The sequence below is a fragment of the Nomascus leucogenys genome, chromosome 18 (genome assembly GCF_006542625.1).
Source record: "Nomascus leucogenys isolate Asia chromosome 18, Asia_NLE_v1, whole genome shotgun sequence".
Lineage (NCBI taxonomy): Eukaryota > Metazoa > Chordata > Mammalia > Primates > Hylobatidae > Nomascus > Nomascus leucogenys.
The window spans coordinates 71,064,326-71,081,006 of NC_044398.1; the positions used below are offsets into that span (position 1 = coordinate 71,064,326).

The 16,681-nt window shown below is 36.1% G+C and overlaps 1 protein-coding gene across 5 annotated transcripts in view; it reads right to left on the minus strand.

Moving 5' to 3' along the window:
• Positions 1 to 16,681, minus strand: part of ERCC8 (ERCC excision repair 8, CSA ubiquitin ligase complex subunit) — a 71,109-nt gene that overhangs the window by 24,077 nt on the left and 30,351 nt on the right. For 4 of the 5 annotated variants that reach the window (XM_030797743.1, XM_030797741.1, XM_030797744.1 and 1 more), the window contains 5 exons: positions 7,671 to 7,752; positions 6,589 to 6,657; positions 5,383 to 5,449; positions 2,052 to 2,152; positions 375 to 499 (listed from right to left, as the gene is read on the minus strand). In XM_030797743.1, the coding sequence (XP_030653603.1) occupies positions 375 to 499; positions 2,052 to 2,152; positions 5,383 to 5,449; positions 6,589 to 6,657; positions 7,671 to 7,752 (444 nt within the window). The remainder of the gene's footprint in view (positions 1 to 374; positions 500 to 2,051; positions 2,153 to 5,382; positions 5,450 to 6,588; positions 6,658 to 7,670; positions 7,753 to 16,681) is intronic. The other variant, XM_030797745.1, reaches the window with a different exon arrangement.

Consider the following 16,681-nt stretch of genomic DNA (forward strand, 5'->3'; position numbering starts at 1 on the left):
TGGAACATTTCAGATTTCAGATTTTCAGATTAGGGATACTCAACCTATATAAAATTTGATTATTTAGCTTCATATCTTTAATTTATATCAGTAGTCCTCAGTCTTTTATTTTTCTCTACTATGCTTTGCACTCTCATTGAGAACAGTGGCTCAGTAGAACAGTGATTCTCTGCTAAGCAGGGGGAATGTGGTAGGTAGTGGGTAAGGGTGGGTTGTCTTGAGTTGAGAATTACTAGTCCACATAGTAGAAACACATTTTTAAAAAGAGCTGTGATTCAAAGGGAATAAATCAGTTAAATATATAAAAAAATCAAATGTATGTCACAGATCCATTTCTTAATTTATACCCAAATATATACTTAAAAATCTCTTACAAGTGTGTTTTCTCCATTGGAACTATTCCAGAGCCTCATTCGATTATCTGTACCAACAGTGAGGAGGTGAAGCCCATCACTTGTAAAACATAAGCCATTAACTTTCCCATTATGAGCAGTGTTTGCTGCAATGAAAAATATAGTTCGGTTTATCTGTTCTTGCATTCAGGACATATTTAATGTTTGATGATACAATTAAACATATTAAAGGACAACAACTTGAGTTACTTAAAAAGTGTAAGTAGATTATACTTAAAATTAACCAACCCTTCAGATTATTTGAATAGAATAAGCTATATAAATCAGAATCATCAAAATAGAGGAAAACAAAAAAAAGGGAAAAAATTTCTGCCAAACATACTTTTTTTTCCAGTGAGGAAATTGTGCCATGAAATTCAATTAAGTGTGTAGCTTAAACATTAACATTTATTTATTTATTTTTTTATTTTATTTATTTTTTTTTTGAGGCGGAGTCTCGCTCTGTCGCCCAGGCTGGAGTGCAGTGGCGCGATCTCGGCTTACTGCAAGCTCTGCCTCCCGGGTTCACGCCATTCTCCTGCCTCAGCCTCTCCGAGTAGCTGGGACTACAGGTGCCCGCCACCACGCCCGGCTAATTTTTTGTATTTTTAGTAGAGACGGGGTTTCACCGTGGTCTCGATCTCCTGACCTCGTGATCCGCCCGCCTCGGCCTCCCAAAGTGCTGGGATTACAAGCGTGAGCCACCGCGCCCAGCCAACATTAACATTTAAAATTAAATGCCTTTCATCTCTCTTATATATTTTTATTGCTAACCTAAAAATCATTCTGTGGACTATTAAAATCAATAATTCTAGTGTTTTCCATTTAAAAAAAAACAGGGAAAGGATGACTGTTGTAGTCTCAAAATTTATATCACTTTCAAAATTAACAAGTTTGAGAAAGCATAATTCTAAAATAGCCTAATTAATTTAAAAACATATAAAACATGTTTTATATAGTTTACATGTTTCATAAGGTTTTTTTTAAAAAACCATATAAATTCTAATATATGAAATATATTAGAATGAACTATATAAAACCTGATTGTTTTATATAGTTTTTAAACTTTGTGATTGTTTTATATAGTTTTATGTAGAAACTATGTAGCTTCCACATAAAACTATAGTTGTTAAGAAATTACATAAAACAATTACAGGTTTTATATAGTTCATTCTAATATATTTCTGGTCCAGAATTAATTCTATATCAAAATTTCTACACAGGAATTAAATTCTATGGTAAAAATGCAGTTTAGGTACTTTGTCACATGGATTGCAGCTGATTCACATTTAACACAATTTTATGTTGATACAATGGCCACAAAATGTTACTATTTCTGTAATTTTGTGACTTTTTAAATGGCATTGAATTTCTATAGTTGGCCTCAATGGAGCAAAAACAAAATAAAGTAAAGCAAGTTAATTCAGAAAAATTTCTACTTTTGAAAATTTGGGGGCAAATGAAACTGCCATTTTTATTTGTATCTTAGGATCATAATTTAGTTTATGTAAATTAAAAAAGGGATATACGATGAATGCCGTTTAAAAAATCATAAAGTTTGCAATTTGTCAATATGCATTTATTATTTGGCTGCAATTAAAAATTTTCAATGTAAAAAAATATTATCATTGTCATATTTATTAATGCGTTCTTCCTCACCTGATTCAACAGCTTGTGACTTTTTCCCATTATGTTGATCAAGAGTAATCAAACATCCTGATGCTCTTCTCACATCCCATAATTTTACTCTACTGTCAGCACTGAGAAGAAATAAATGTTACATTGACATATGTAGCTAGGACAATGACTGTACCCCTCATCCACCTTTCTAATTTTATGGCACACAGAGGTCTCGTTATATAGGTACATATGTATTCATACATTAGGGTTGTTGAACTTTCGCCTATTCAGCAAATATTCAATAGTCAACAGTAGCTCAAATAAGTGAGTAAATAGCAAAAAGTAACCTTTTCCAGATAACAAGAACAAAATTTTGCTGCTTTTTATATTGTTTTAAATTACATGAGCACCTTTTCTCCCAAGGACCAGAAAGGCTTGTAGCTTGTTCCTAGTAAGTTCCTTACCATACCTTTTCTACTGCTTGTTATCCAAATGCTATCAAGACAAGCAATTAACTAATTTCACTTTGCTCAAGAATCCATTTGATATGATTTGGGGTTTTTTTCCTTTTTATATAAAAAACGGTAAGAGTAAGGTGAATATTGAAGACAATTAATTTCCATTTGGTTTCCTATACTCAAATCAATCTTTGCCAGACATGTGAGGACTATATTTAATGTCTCCTAGAAATTAGACACTTACTTTCATTTTCTTTCAAGTAAGCAAAAAGAAGAAAGGCAAATCTATGATCAGACACCTATTTCAGCTTCTAGATTATTTCTAAAGAAAAATGCCCGGCAATCCAATGTGCTCCTAATCAGTTCAACTGATGCTATCATGTCCTCACAAGGACCTCAACAATATTGTAACCCAGGGGGCTTATCAATGCCATTTTAATAAGACAGAGCATTACATTACATTTTTATAAGCCTATTTTTTATTTATAATTAAAAAATACACACAGGGTTTATTGGTTTCTATAATCTCGATTCTTTTCACAGATGACCATCAAACCTAGCCAACTGGAATAGTTAGCAAAAAGCTAGCATTACCCATTCTTAAGTTGGTTTTCTTTCTTTCCAGGTGAAGGAAATGAAATCAGTATGAGGATTTAAGTCTCTTCTGAAACAGATTAGATTTGAACATATTCAACTTTTAACACTGATTACTAGGTCCATTCTGGTACTGATTCAAATTCCTGGAGTATTCTTATAATGGAAAGCTTCTTAGCTCTCCTCTTATCTGATGAAAACCAAGTTAAGCATGAAAAATGTAAAAGCCACCCAAGCATAACCAGTACCTAGCTCCTAACCTTCATACCTCTTCAGCTAGCCTTCTTACGGCTACATTCTAGACCTTGCTGCACTTCAGAAATCGTAAATTTCAACATCACATTCTGCCAGTTATTAATGGAAGCTTCTTTAGGGCCTGAACTGTGACAGGGAGAGAGGGCTGGCAACTTAAAAAAAAATCCAGACACAGATCTTTATAAAATTAATATGAATAGCTTTTGTAATAATTCTTCTTCTACTTAAAGTTTTATGAAAATATATAAAAATATTTGATTACTACTTCCTATCCCTTCAGTTTCTAAATTTTCTTAGTCTAACTCTCATACTTCTACTTCCTTAGATCCTTGATGCCTCCTACAAGCCTTTTTGTGATTCTTTTCCTTTTACCCATGACTTCTACAATTTTCAGGCATCTAGGTACTTTCCTGTAGACACCGAAAATTGTTAAGTCTCTTTCATTTAATGTTTTAATTTCTGTGGCTTAGTACAGCTGTGCTCTACATATTCAACTGGGAGCAACTGCCCAGTAATCCTATGGGCCCTTAATCAGCTCCCTCACTCTTTCAATCTATTATTCCAGATCCATACTATCTTTCCTCAAAATTGCATCCTCATTCCTATATTTTCAAGAGATGACATCAAGTTCTACTCCACTAAAAACCAAGAGAGGTGTAAATCATGCTGCTATAAAGACACATGCACATGTATGTTTATTGCGGCACTATTCACAGTAACAAAGAATTGGAACCAACCCAAATGTCCAACAACGATAGACTGGATTAAGAAAATGTGGCACATATACACCATGGAATACTATGCAGCCATAAAAAATGATGAGTTCATATCCTTTGTAGGGACATGGATGAAACTGGAAAACATCATTCTTAGTAAACTATCACAAGGACAAAAAACCAAACACCGCAGGTTCTCACTCATAGGTGGGAATTGAACAATGAGAACTCATGGACACAGGAAGGGGAACATCACACTCCGGGGACTGTTGTGGGGTGGGGGGAGGGGGAGGGACAGCGTTAGGAGATATACCTAATGCTAAATGACGAGTTAATGGGTGCAGCAAAACAACATGGCACATGGATACATATGTAACAAACCTGCACATTGTGCACATGTACCCTAAAACCTAAAGTATAACAATTAAAAAAAAAAGAGAAAAAAAAAAAACAAAACCAAGAGAGGCCGTTAAGTCTGAATTTCTTGAGCTTCTCTGCTAATGCTACAAACTTAACTGTATTCACGTCTACCTTTTCCTCTTTCCATTTAGTCTCACAGTGCTCTTCATGTGCCAAACTAGGTGTCTCCTCCACCCTCATCTGGATCCTTGATACTACCCACTTCTGTGTATTCAAGGACCTAATGCACCAATTATTCCCTCCATTTCTTATCTTCACCTGTTTCTCTCTACTGATACTCTTTCCCCAGCATATAAATATGCAATACTCTTTTTCTCCAGCAAAAAATAAACCTCCCCACATCTTTTGATCCTCTCAGAGTTAAGTGATCCTGCTTTCTTTTCCTGTATTACACCTACCAGAGATGTACCTCTATTAAAGCATTTTTCAGGATGCCCTGTAATCACTGATTTTTGACTATATGCCTCATTAGATCATTAGATTGTTGGTTTTTCAAAGCCTTGGTTACCTCTGTGTCCCTAGCACAATGCTTGGCACATTGGAGGAAGTCATTAAATATTAGAAAATTGAATCAATGAATGTGTGGATATGTTATATCAAATTCAAAACAATTCCAGGTTAAAGATAATGAATAAAAATGCTCTATTTAAAAATTAGCACCGTGTTATACATTTGCGTGTAAGAACCACACAACACAGATCCTCTGTGTTCTAAGGTGAAACACCTTGAAGGTGGATAGGATTAGAATTACAATACAAAGGAAGATTTCTTTTGGTGACATGAATTAAAATTTCTAACTCAATACTTCATTTTAAAGGAGTGAATTAATAATTAAATATGCAAAAATATATACATTACATAAATGTAGACTTTTCAAAATGCTTATTATTAATTACTAACTTCAAAAGCAAATAAGTTAAATTTTACCTTGCTGTTGCCAAGATATAGTCATAACGTGGTGACCAGGAAACTGCTAATATTTCTTGTCTGTGACCTGCAAATACAACTATATGAAAAGTCTTGCAAGATATCCAAAAAATCAGAAGATAAAGTGCCAATAATTTTGCCTGATTCTGAAGAAAGTGAGGCTAAATATTCAAAGTGAATGGATATGATCATTTTTCAGATTTATAATAATCGATGTTTCAATGCTAATGTGAAGTTTACAGGGGTATTTCTAACACATGGTATTTTATTGTAAAACAACTCATTTTGCTTTGGAAAAAACAGAGTTAAGTAAGTCTTTCTTTTTAAATACAGTTGTTAGCTTATGTCAGTAAATCCATATAACTCAAGCTCAATTACTGTAATAAACCATACAAGACAAACATTTTAAAGGATAAAAATGTTTTCCAATTTCTCCTAAAGTTATAAGAGAAACTTACTTTAACTCATGCTTGTAGAAAAGCATTTATATGTTTTTTTCTAGAAAGCACAGGTGATAAGTTCAAAGGGTAAGTGATTTCAATACTTTAATTCACTTTTACCTAACTGAAATATTCACATCAGACATTTCCATCTGCCCAGCTTATGTTAATAAAAATTCATAATAATGTCAAAAAATGCTACCCATCTCACCAACTTTTCTTAATGTATTTGTTATGTGTTTCTTTGGGATGAGTCAAAATATATAAATTACATTCTATCTTTTCCTTGTTTAGAATTAGACAATCTAATACTGATAAAAGTAGCAAGAATAATTTAAATACACCTTTACCAAAGAATTACTTCAATATATTTTTCTAAAATATTTTTACTGAGAAAAAATGTACCTAAATATTAAGAACACTGTTTACTCATTAGCCAGAATATTAAATAATACATATGAGACAAATACAGTGATGTGAGTTGCATTAGTTTTTTTAAATGTAGAAATAACACAAGGTTTTGAGTTAGACCTATTTTTCATATTGTTTGAGCTTCCCCAATGACCATTGTTCATATAAATGTCTTTTCAATGGTTCAGTTTTATAAGAATAATGCACAGAAGGATCTTTATTTCCCTGCTGACTCTTAACAACTAGCACAAAGTACATCAGTCATGTCACTTACAAAGAATACGTTGTTAGTAACGTTTCTTTTTATTGAATCGTTTACTCAAAGTAGTTGCCGTTTGAAATAAAATAAAAATACCCTGTAGAATGTGAGAACAGGATCCAGACTTCAAGTCACAAAGTTGTACTTTGGGTCCTCTAGTACCAACTGTAAAAACAGAATCGGTTTAAGATAATTTTATCATAAGTCATCGTCAAAAGGAAACAAGACATTATCATTAGTAATCATGACATTTTCACTGTATCCATGCAGAAATATAAAGATATATGCCAAAAATACATTGTCATTTTTAGTGTTTACATTTAGAAAAGTTATTTTAACTACAGTTATATTTTAGTAGTAAGAACCTCTATTGTTACATTTATTTTTTATTCTGAAATAATTATAGATTTGCAAGCAGCTGCAAAGCTAGTATAAAGAGAACTGTGTACCCTTCACTAAGTTTCCCCAACGATTATGTGTGAGGTAACTAAAACACAGTATCAAACCCAGGAAATTTATATTGGTAAATGTGTATGTATGTATGCACAGTTCTATTCCATTTTATGACATCAAATCATTGTATTTTAATAGCTTAGTTTTTCCAAGTTAATGATATACTTCCAATCACTAGTAACAGATTCACAGAAACTGGACACAGACTGAAAGGACCTCAAGACAACTTAGTTCCTAGCGCTTCTTTACAGATAAAAGAGGTAGAGACTCACATGGTGCCACAGAAATAATGAATCACAGGGCCCAGATACCTGATACCAGAAAATCATTTTTTCTTCCTTATATATGAAGATGTTTGTTGCAGGTGCTTTTATATAAATTGATGCTTAATTTGAATCACAATCTTAGAGAAAGAAATAATTTCCTTGTTTCATTGTGTCAAATTGGGGAAGTTGCCAAATTTTATTCATGTAAAACCTCTGAAACTTTGGTGGTTTAAAAGGAACTCTTCAGACAGAAATATGCTCTTATTCCCTGAATCCTGGCCACAGCATACTGCTTGCCTTGCACAATATCTGTTGAATATAAATAGTATATATATATATATATATATTTATATAATTGTGATATTCCTCTGGGTTAAAATGTCTACCTCAAAACTAACTAGATATAAAAAGGGAGAAAGTTTTCAGTATGTCAAAAGACAAAAGAATACACTTACAAACCTGCTACCAAACAGTGCTTGGTGGAGACTGGAGACATATGATGACTATAAACTGTTTCCTCAAAATTAAATACATCTGCAGTCTGGTAATCAAAAGACATTTAAAAAGTATAAGGTTTAAGTATAAAAACAAAGCAATAAATTTTCTATTTACTTTTCCCTAAATTTTTAGCTATTTTTAAATTGACTGTTAGCAATTCAACTAAAACATAGGAATGTAATACCCCAAAAAACCTTGATAATTTGAAATCCTGTCATTTACAACATTCTTTCCCTTCTATGAGAAAAAAATTTATGTTCCCAATAAATCCCAGAAATCAAGAAAATACAAGCCTGTGGCTCATTCCTCTCCACCCACCCTGGTGGGGGGGGGGCTCAGCATCTACATGGATGATGTAGCCAGCACTGCCTCTCGGTTCCATATAACCTGAGCTACCACACCCAGGACACTGTCGCTACCTAGAATTGCCCCTTCTTTGAAATCATACATTTCAGTTATCTATGACCACAATCTTCTATCATTTTCAGCTTTTCCCCCTCCAAATACTCTCAAGAAATCTGAATAAACTCTGGAACCCCTATCAGTTCCTTTCATCTACTTCTCTTCCTCTCCATCTTGGATTTCAAGGTCCAATACCAATACCAAGGTCAACTGCCAATATCTGCAATTCCTTTGCTAATATCCTTCCACTTGTCAAGACTTCACCCTGGGTGACCCCAAATGTCTGCCTTCTCTGTACTTATATCCAAATTGATCTACACCAGGTGTTGGCAAACTTTCTGTAAAAGTCAGATGGTAAATATTTTAGGTTTTCAGGACCAACTACTCATCTCTGTCACTGCAATGTTAAAGCAGTCATAGACAATAAATGAACATATTGTAACTGCTCACCAGGTTCTTCCTGCCTGCTGCACAAACAAAATCAATTCACAAAGACCATGGCATTGCAGTAAAGAGTTTAACTGATGCAAGGCTGGCCATGCCAAGTGGGAGATGGGATTTATTAATATTACTCTAATCAATCTCCTTGAAGTCTTGTAGGTTTGGGGTTTTTCAAAGGTAGTTTGGGGGAAGGGGTGGGAGTGGTTAGGCAATGAATGGATGCTTGCTATTGACTGGTTGGGGGTGCAATCATAAGGGTGTCAGGAATGGTCCTTTTGTGCACTGAGCCACTTCTGGGTGGGGCCACAGGGGCAGCTGGCAGGTCCAGGTGGAGCCACTGGTGTCAGACATGAAAAAATCCTGAAAAGATATCTCAAAAGGCCAATCTCGGGTTCTACAGTTGTGATGTTATATGCAGGAGTAATTGGGGAAGTTATAGATCTTATGACCTCTGGAATAATGGCTGGCAATCATTTATGTCTCTTATTTATTTTTGAGACCGGGTTATGAGACTGGCTAATTTTTGTATTTTTGGTAGAGATGGGGTTTTGCCATGTTGCCCAGGCTGGTCTCGAACTCCTGAGCTCAAGCAATCCACCCTCCTTGGCCTCCCAAAGTGTTGGGATTACAGGTGTGAGCCACTGCTGGGCCTATGTTTTAGCAGAATTCAGGCTTGTCTCCTCCTCCTAGTCTGGTGGTCTCTCATTAGCTTTACAAAGGTGGTTGAGTTTTGGAGAAGGGCTATTATCATTTAAACTATAAATGGCTGGGGACAGTGGCTCACTCCTGTAATCCCAGTACTTTGGGAGGTCGAGGCAGGGGAACCACTTGAGGTCAGGAGTTTGAGACAAGCCTGGTCAACATGGTGAAACTCCATCTCTACTTAAAATACAAAAATTAGCTGGGCCTGGTGGCGGGCGCCTGTAATCCCAGCTATATGAGAGGCTGAGATGGAGAATCGCTTGAACCCGGGAGGGAGAGGTTGCAGTGAGCTAAGATTACGCCACTACACTACAGCCTGGGCAACAGAGCAAAACTCTGTCTCAAAAATAAATAAATAAACAAATGAATAAATAAATACATAAAATAAAAAAATAGAGTATTAACTAAATGTCTTTCAAAGTTAGCTTGGCCAAAGCCCAGGAATAATTAAGACAGCTTGAAGGCTAAAGGCAAGAGGGGGTGGTGGGCTAGATCAGATCTCCCCTACTGCCACAGTTTTCTCACTGATACAAGTTTTGCAAAGGCAGTTTCAGTATTTGTGTCCAAAACCTACTTTATTTACAAAAAAAGGTCACGAGCCAGACTTGCCCATGAGCCCAGACTTGGCCAATCCCTTGCTCTCCCCAGGTAAAAAATCTTATAATTAGGGCAGTGTGACGTCACCATAAAAGATTATTCATTTCCTCTGGATTTCAGTAATGACTGCCAGTCCCACTATATTTCACTAGTATTCTTCTCTGCAGTATTCCTCAGCTATTTCAAATCTTCTCCACAAATATACCCACTCAGTCACAACAGGTAATTTGATCTTTTATTTCAAGGAGAAAATAGGAGGCACTCAATCAGAATTTCCTTAATGTCTTACCAACAAACCTACAAACACATTTGCTTCCACTTATCCTTTTTTTTTCTTCACTCCTGTTATCATAGAAACATGATTCCTCCCCTCCCCCTTTTTTTTTTGAGATGGAGTCTCGCTCTGTTGCCCAGGCTGGAGTGCAGTGGCACTATCTTGGCTCATTGCAACCTCCGCCTCCCAGGTTCAAGCGATTCTCCTGTCTCAGCCTCCCGAGTAGCTGGGACTACAGGTGCCCGCCACCATGCCCGGCTAATTTTTGTATTTTTAGTAAAGATGGGGTTTCACCATATTGGCCAGGCTGGTCTTGAGATTCCTCCCCATTTTTAATGTTAATCCCCCTACTTATGTCCAGATTCCCTTCAGCACGGTCAGAAATCTCACCCTATAGATTATCTTCTGGGTATCTATAACCTCTGTCCCCACTGGCTCATTCCCAAAAGTGCAAGTCTTTTTCATCTTAACACCCCTTCCCTAAGACAAAAAAAGCAAAGAGCATTTTCACCCTACATTCTCCCTAATCTTTCCTCCTCTTCAAATCCAAACGAAACTTTGGCTATCTCTAATTCCTTATCTCCCATGTATTTCTCAACTAATTGCAATCTTATTTTTATTGCACTACTCTAAATCACACTACTCTTCCAATATTACCAATATCCTCCTCATCTGATTTAATCTGTCAGTAGCATTCAACATAATTGATTACTCCCATTCTCTTTAAAGCAATCTTTTACAGGCTTCCATTGTATCATATATTCCTGATTTTCCTCTTTCTCTCCTTGGCTACATCTTTTCATCACCTTTAGCAGACTTTGGTTTCCTTTTTCTGAACTATTTATCTTTGTCTTCAAGGTCTTGTTCTACGCACTACTTTCAAATGCCATCTGTATGTTATGGGTTAAGTATCCCTTATCCAAAGTAGCTGGGACCAGAAATGTTTCAGATTTCAGATTTTTTTTTTTTTTTGGTTTTGGAAGGTTTGCATTATACTTACTGGTTGAGCATTCCAAATCTAGAACTCAAAAAATTTCAAATTTTGAACTTCTGGATTAGGGACACTCAATATGTAGTGAGGCACAAATCTGTATATTCAGTGTAGACCTCACTCCTGAATTCTGGGTATGTATAGATCGATTCCTGGATTATCTTCATTTGGATTTCCTGTAAATCCCTCAAACTCAACAAATCGAAAATTGAACTCATCATTCCAACCCTTCCCTATCTTACTAAGTAACAATATAATCCACCCAATTGCCAAGCTAGAGAATCTGGGAGTCATTCCTATATATATATATGTATATGTATATTTAAATAATGGCTTTGTCAAGATAAAACTCACGTATCATACGCCTTGGAACCCATACAAAGTGTCACTAGTGATGCTGCAAGTGGTGCCAAGAAGCAGAGAAAAGTCATGACATTATAAGAAGAGGCTGAATTGCTTGACATGTACCATAGACTGAAGTGTGCAGCTGTGGTTGCCCACCATTTCAAGGTAAATGAGTCCAGCATAAGAACCACTGTGAAAAAAGAAAATTTATGATGCTGTCACTGCAGCTATGCCAGCAGGTGTGAAAACCTTGTATGTTTGTGAATACCTTTGACCTCTTAGTGAAAATCCAGCTTTTATGTGGGTGCAGGATTGTTAAAAGAAAGGCGTTATCTATATGTAGACTCTAATATGACTTTTAAAAAGCAAAGTCAGTATAGTCATTATATGACAATGTGAAGCCAAAGGAAGGTGAAGGATCTAAAGCTGGAGAATTTAATGCCAGAAAAAAGATGGTTTGATAATTTTGGAAAGAGTTTTGGCTTTAAAAAAGTCAAGATAATAGGATAAGAAGCTTCTGCCCACCAAAAGGCAGCAGATGAGTTTCCAGACACCATTAAGAAAATCATCGAGGACAAACAATATCTGCCTGAAAAAGTTTTAAATGCAGACAAAAATGCCCTATTCTGAAAAAAAAAAAAAAAAAAAAAAAAGCCACAAAGGACTCTTATGACATGGACCCTTCGATGATATGGGCTCTGAAACTAAAGCAAATAGTGGAAGAAGGTTCAGTACTGTAATAGAAACATTTTTAGAGAAATAAAGCAGAACACACAAAAATTACGATGTATTTCCATAGTTATACCAAGTGTGCCTGCCTTTCCTTCCAAATCTTACACCTTTTGCTACCCTAGAGACAGCAAGGTCAACCCCTCCTCTTCCTGCTCCTTCTCCTCAGCCTACTCAATGTGAAGATCACGAGGATAAAGACCTTTATGATGATCCACTTCCACTGACTTACTAGTAAATATATTTCTCTTCCTCATGATTTTCTTAATAACATCTTCTTTTCTCTAGCTTACTTTATTGTAACAATGCAGTATATAGGCTGAGCATGGTGGCTCACGCCTGTAATCCCAGCACTTTGAGAGGCCGAGGTGGGTGGATCAACTGAGGTCAGGAGTTCGAGACCAGCCTGGCCAACATGGCAAAACCCTGTCTCTACTAAAAATACAAAAATGAGCCAGGCATGGTGGCACGCGCCTGTAGTCCCAGATACTCAGGAGGCTGAGGCAGGAGAATCACTTCAACTCAGGAGGCAGAGGTTGCAGTGAGCCGAGATCGTGCCACTGGCCACTGCACTCCAGCACGGGTGACAGAGCGAGACTCCGTCTCAAAAAAAAAATGATAATAATAATAAAAGAATACAGTATATATTACATATAACATACAAAGTTGTGTTAATTGACTATGTAATCTGGAAGGCTACCAATTAACACTAGGCTATTAGTAGTTAAGCTTTTGGGGTAATCAAAAATTATACATAGATTTTCAACTGTGATGGAGATCAGCTTCCCTAACCTCCACACTATTCAAGGTTACCTGTATTATCATAAATCAAATTAATGTCATGAATGGGTACATTTTTTGATTATCCTGTTCCACTGTGTGGTGTTTTTCTTTTTTACTTACCAATATCACATTGCCTTAACTAGTATAACTTTATAGCAAGTCTTGATATCTGATAGTGAAGTCTTCCAACTTCACTCTTTTGTTTCAAGAGTGCCCTGCTGCTTTGCATTTCCATATGAACATTAGAATTTGCTAGTCAATTTTCAAAAAAGAAATCTTCTAAGAGTCTGATAGAAAATGCATTGATTCTATAGATCAGTTTGGGTAGAACTGATATTTTTACCAGACTGACCCTTTTAATTCTTGAACATGGAATACCCCACATTTATTTAGGTCTTAATTTCTCTCAATAATGTTCTAAAGTTCTCTGTGTATTCGGAATAGTCTTGTATATTTTTCATTAAATATATTACTAGGTATATGATGATTTTTGATGCTATGGTAAACAATATTGGTTTTGAAATTTCATTTTATAATTGCTTGTGTTTGGAATTCAGAAATATAATTTACCTTGTATCCAGCAAATTTGCTATATTTACTTATATTAATTCTAATAATTTGGCTATAGATTCTTTTGAATTTTCTACGTTCATAATCACGTCTTCTGTGAATGACAGTTTAAATGCTTCCTGTCCAGTTCCTATCCCTTTTATTTCCTTTGTTTGCTTTATTGCACTGACTAAGACATTCAGTACAATGTTGAACAGAGGAAATAATGGGGATAATGCAAAGGGAAAGCTTTCAACATTTTACCACCAAATATAATGGTTACTTTAGTTTTTTTAAAAAATAGATACTTTGTATCAAATTAAGGAATTTCTCTTCTATTCCTAGTATGCAGAGAATTTTATTTTTATTTTTATATATTTTTTAATTATACTTTTAAGTTCTAGGGTACATGTGCACAACGTGCAGGTTTGTTACATAGGTATACATGTGCCATGTTGGTTTGCTGCACCCATTAACTCATCATTTACATTAGGTATTTCTCCTGCTATCCCTCCCCCTACTCCCCACCCCATGACAGTCCCCAGTGTGTGATGTTCCCCTCCCTGTGTCCAAGTGTTCTCATTGTTCAATTCCCACCTATGAGTGAGAACATGTGGTGTTTGGTTTTCTGTCCTTGTGATAGTTTGCTGAGAATGATGGTTTCCAGCTTCATCCATGTCCCTGCAAAGGACACGAACTCATCTTTTTATGGCTGCATAGTATTCCATGGTATATATGTGCCACATTTTCTTAATCCAGTCTATCATTGATGGACATCTGGGTTGGATCCAAGTTTTTGCTATTGTGAATAGTGCCTCAATAAACATGTGTGCATGCGTCCTTACAGTAGAATGATTTATAATCCTTTGGGTATAGACCCAGTAATGGGAAGGCTGGGTCAAATGGTATTTCTAGTTCTAGATCCTTGAGGAATCGCCACAATGGTTGAACTAGTTTACACTTCCACCAACAGTGTAAAAGCATTCCTATTTCTCCACATCTATTCCTATTTCACCAGCATCTGTTGTGTCCTGACTTTTTAATAATCGCCATCCTAACTGGTGTGAGATGGTATTGCACTGTGGTTTTGATTTGCATTTCTCTGATGGCCAGTGATGATGAGATTTCTTCATGTGTCTGTTGGCTGCGTAAATGTCTTCTTTGAGAAGTGTCTGTTCATATGCTTTGCCTACTTTTTGATGGGGTTGTTTTTTTCTTGTAAATTTGTTTAAGTTCTTTGTAGATTCTGGATATTAGCCCTTTGTTAGATGGGTAGATTGCAAAAATTTTCTCCCATTGTGTAGGTTGCATGTTCACTCTGATGGTAGTTTCTTTTGCTGTGCAGAAGCTCTTTACTTTAATTAGATCCCACTTGTCAATTTTGACTTTTGTTGCCATTGCTTTTGGTGTTTTAGACATGAAGCCCTTGCCCATGCCTATGACCTGAATGGTATAGCCTAGGGTTTCTATGGTTTTAGGTCTAACATTTAAGTCTTTAATCCATCTTGAATTAATTTTTGTATACAGTGTAAGGAAGGGATCCAGTTTCAGCTTTCTACATATGGCTAGCCACTTTTCCCAGCACCATTTATTAAATAGGGAATCCCTTCCTCATTTCTTGTTTTTGTCAGGTTTGTCAAAGATTGGATGGTTGTACATGTGTGGTGTTATTTCTGAGGCCTCTATTCTGTTCCATAGGTCTATATATCTGTTTTGGTACCAGTACCATGCTGTTTTGGTTACTGTAGCCTTGTAGTATAGTTTGAAGTCAGGTAGCGTGATGCCTCCAGCTTTGTTCTTTTGGCTTAAGATTGTCTTGGTAATGCGGGCTCTTTTTTGGTTCCATATGAACTTTAAAGTAGTTTTTTTCCAATTCTGTGAAGTCATTGGTGGCTTAATGCGGATGGTATTGAATCTATAAATTACCTTGGGCAGTATGGCCATTTTCATGATATTGATTCTTCCTATCCATAAGCATGGAATGTTCTTCCATTTGTTTGTGTCCTCTTTTATTTTGTTGAGCAGTGGTTTGTAGTTCTCCTTGAAGAGGTCCTTCACATCCCTTGTAAGTTGGACTCCTAGGTATTTCATTCTCTTTGTAGCAATTGAGAATGGAGTTTACTCATGATTTGGCTCTCTGTTTGTCTGTTATTGGTATATAGGAATGCTTGTGATTTTTGCATGTTGATTTTGTATGCTGAGACTTTGCTGAAGTTGCATATCAGCTTAAAGAGATTTTGGGCTCAGACGATGGGGTTTTCTAAACATACAATCATGTCATCTGCAAACAGGGATAACTTGACTTCCTCTTTTCCTAATTGAATACCTTTATCTCTTTCTCTTGCCTGATTGCCCTGGCCAGAACTTCCAACACTATGTTAAATAGAAGTGGTGAGAGAAGGCATCCCTGTCTTGTGCCAGTTTTCAAAGGGAATGCTTCCAGTTTTTGCCCATTCAGTATGATATTGGCTGTGGGTTTGTCATAAATAGCCGTTATTATTTTGAGATACATTCCATCAATACCTAGTTGATTGAGAGTTTTTGGCATGAAGGGCTGTTGCATTTTGTCAAAGGCCTTTTCTGCATCTATTGAGATAATCATGCAGTTTTTGTCATTGGTTCTGTTTATGTGATGGATTACGTTTATTGATTTCTGTATGTTGAACCACCCTTGCATCCCAGGGATGAAACCAACTTGATCATGGTGGATAAGCTTTTTGATGTGCTGCTGGATTCGGTTTGCCAGTATTTTATTGAGGATTTTTGGATTGATGTTCATTTGGGATATTGGTCTAAAATTCTCTTTTTTTGTTGTGTCTCTGCCAGGCTTTGGTATCAGGATGATGCTGGCCTCATAAAATGAGTTAGGGAGGATTCCCTCTTTTTCTGTTGATTGGAATACTTTCAGAAGGAATGGTACCAGCTCCTCTTTGTACCTCTGGTAGAATTCGGTTGTGAATCCATCTGGTCCTGGACTTTTTTTTGGTTGGTAGGCTATTAATTATTGCCTCAACTTCAGAGCCTGTTATTGGTCTATTCAGAGATTCAACTTCTTCCTGGTTTAGTCTAGGGAGAGTGTACGTGTCGAGGAATTTATCCATTTCTTCTAGATTTTTTAGTTTATTTGCGTAGAGGTGTTTATAGTATTCTCTGATGGTA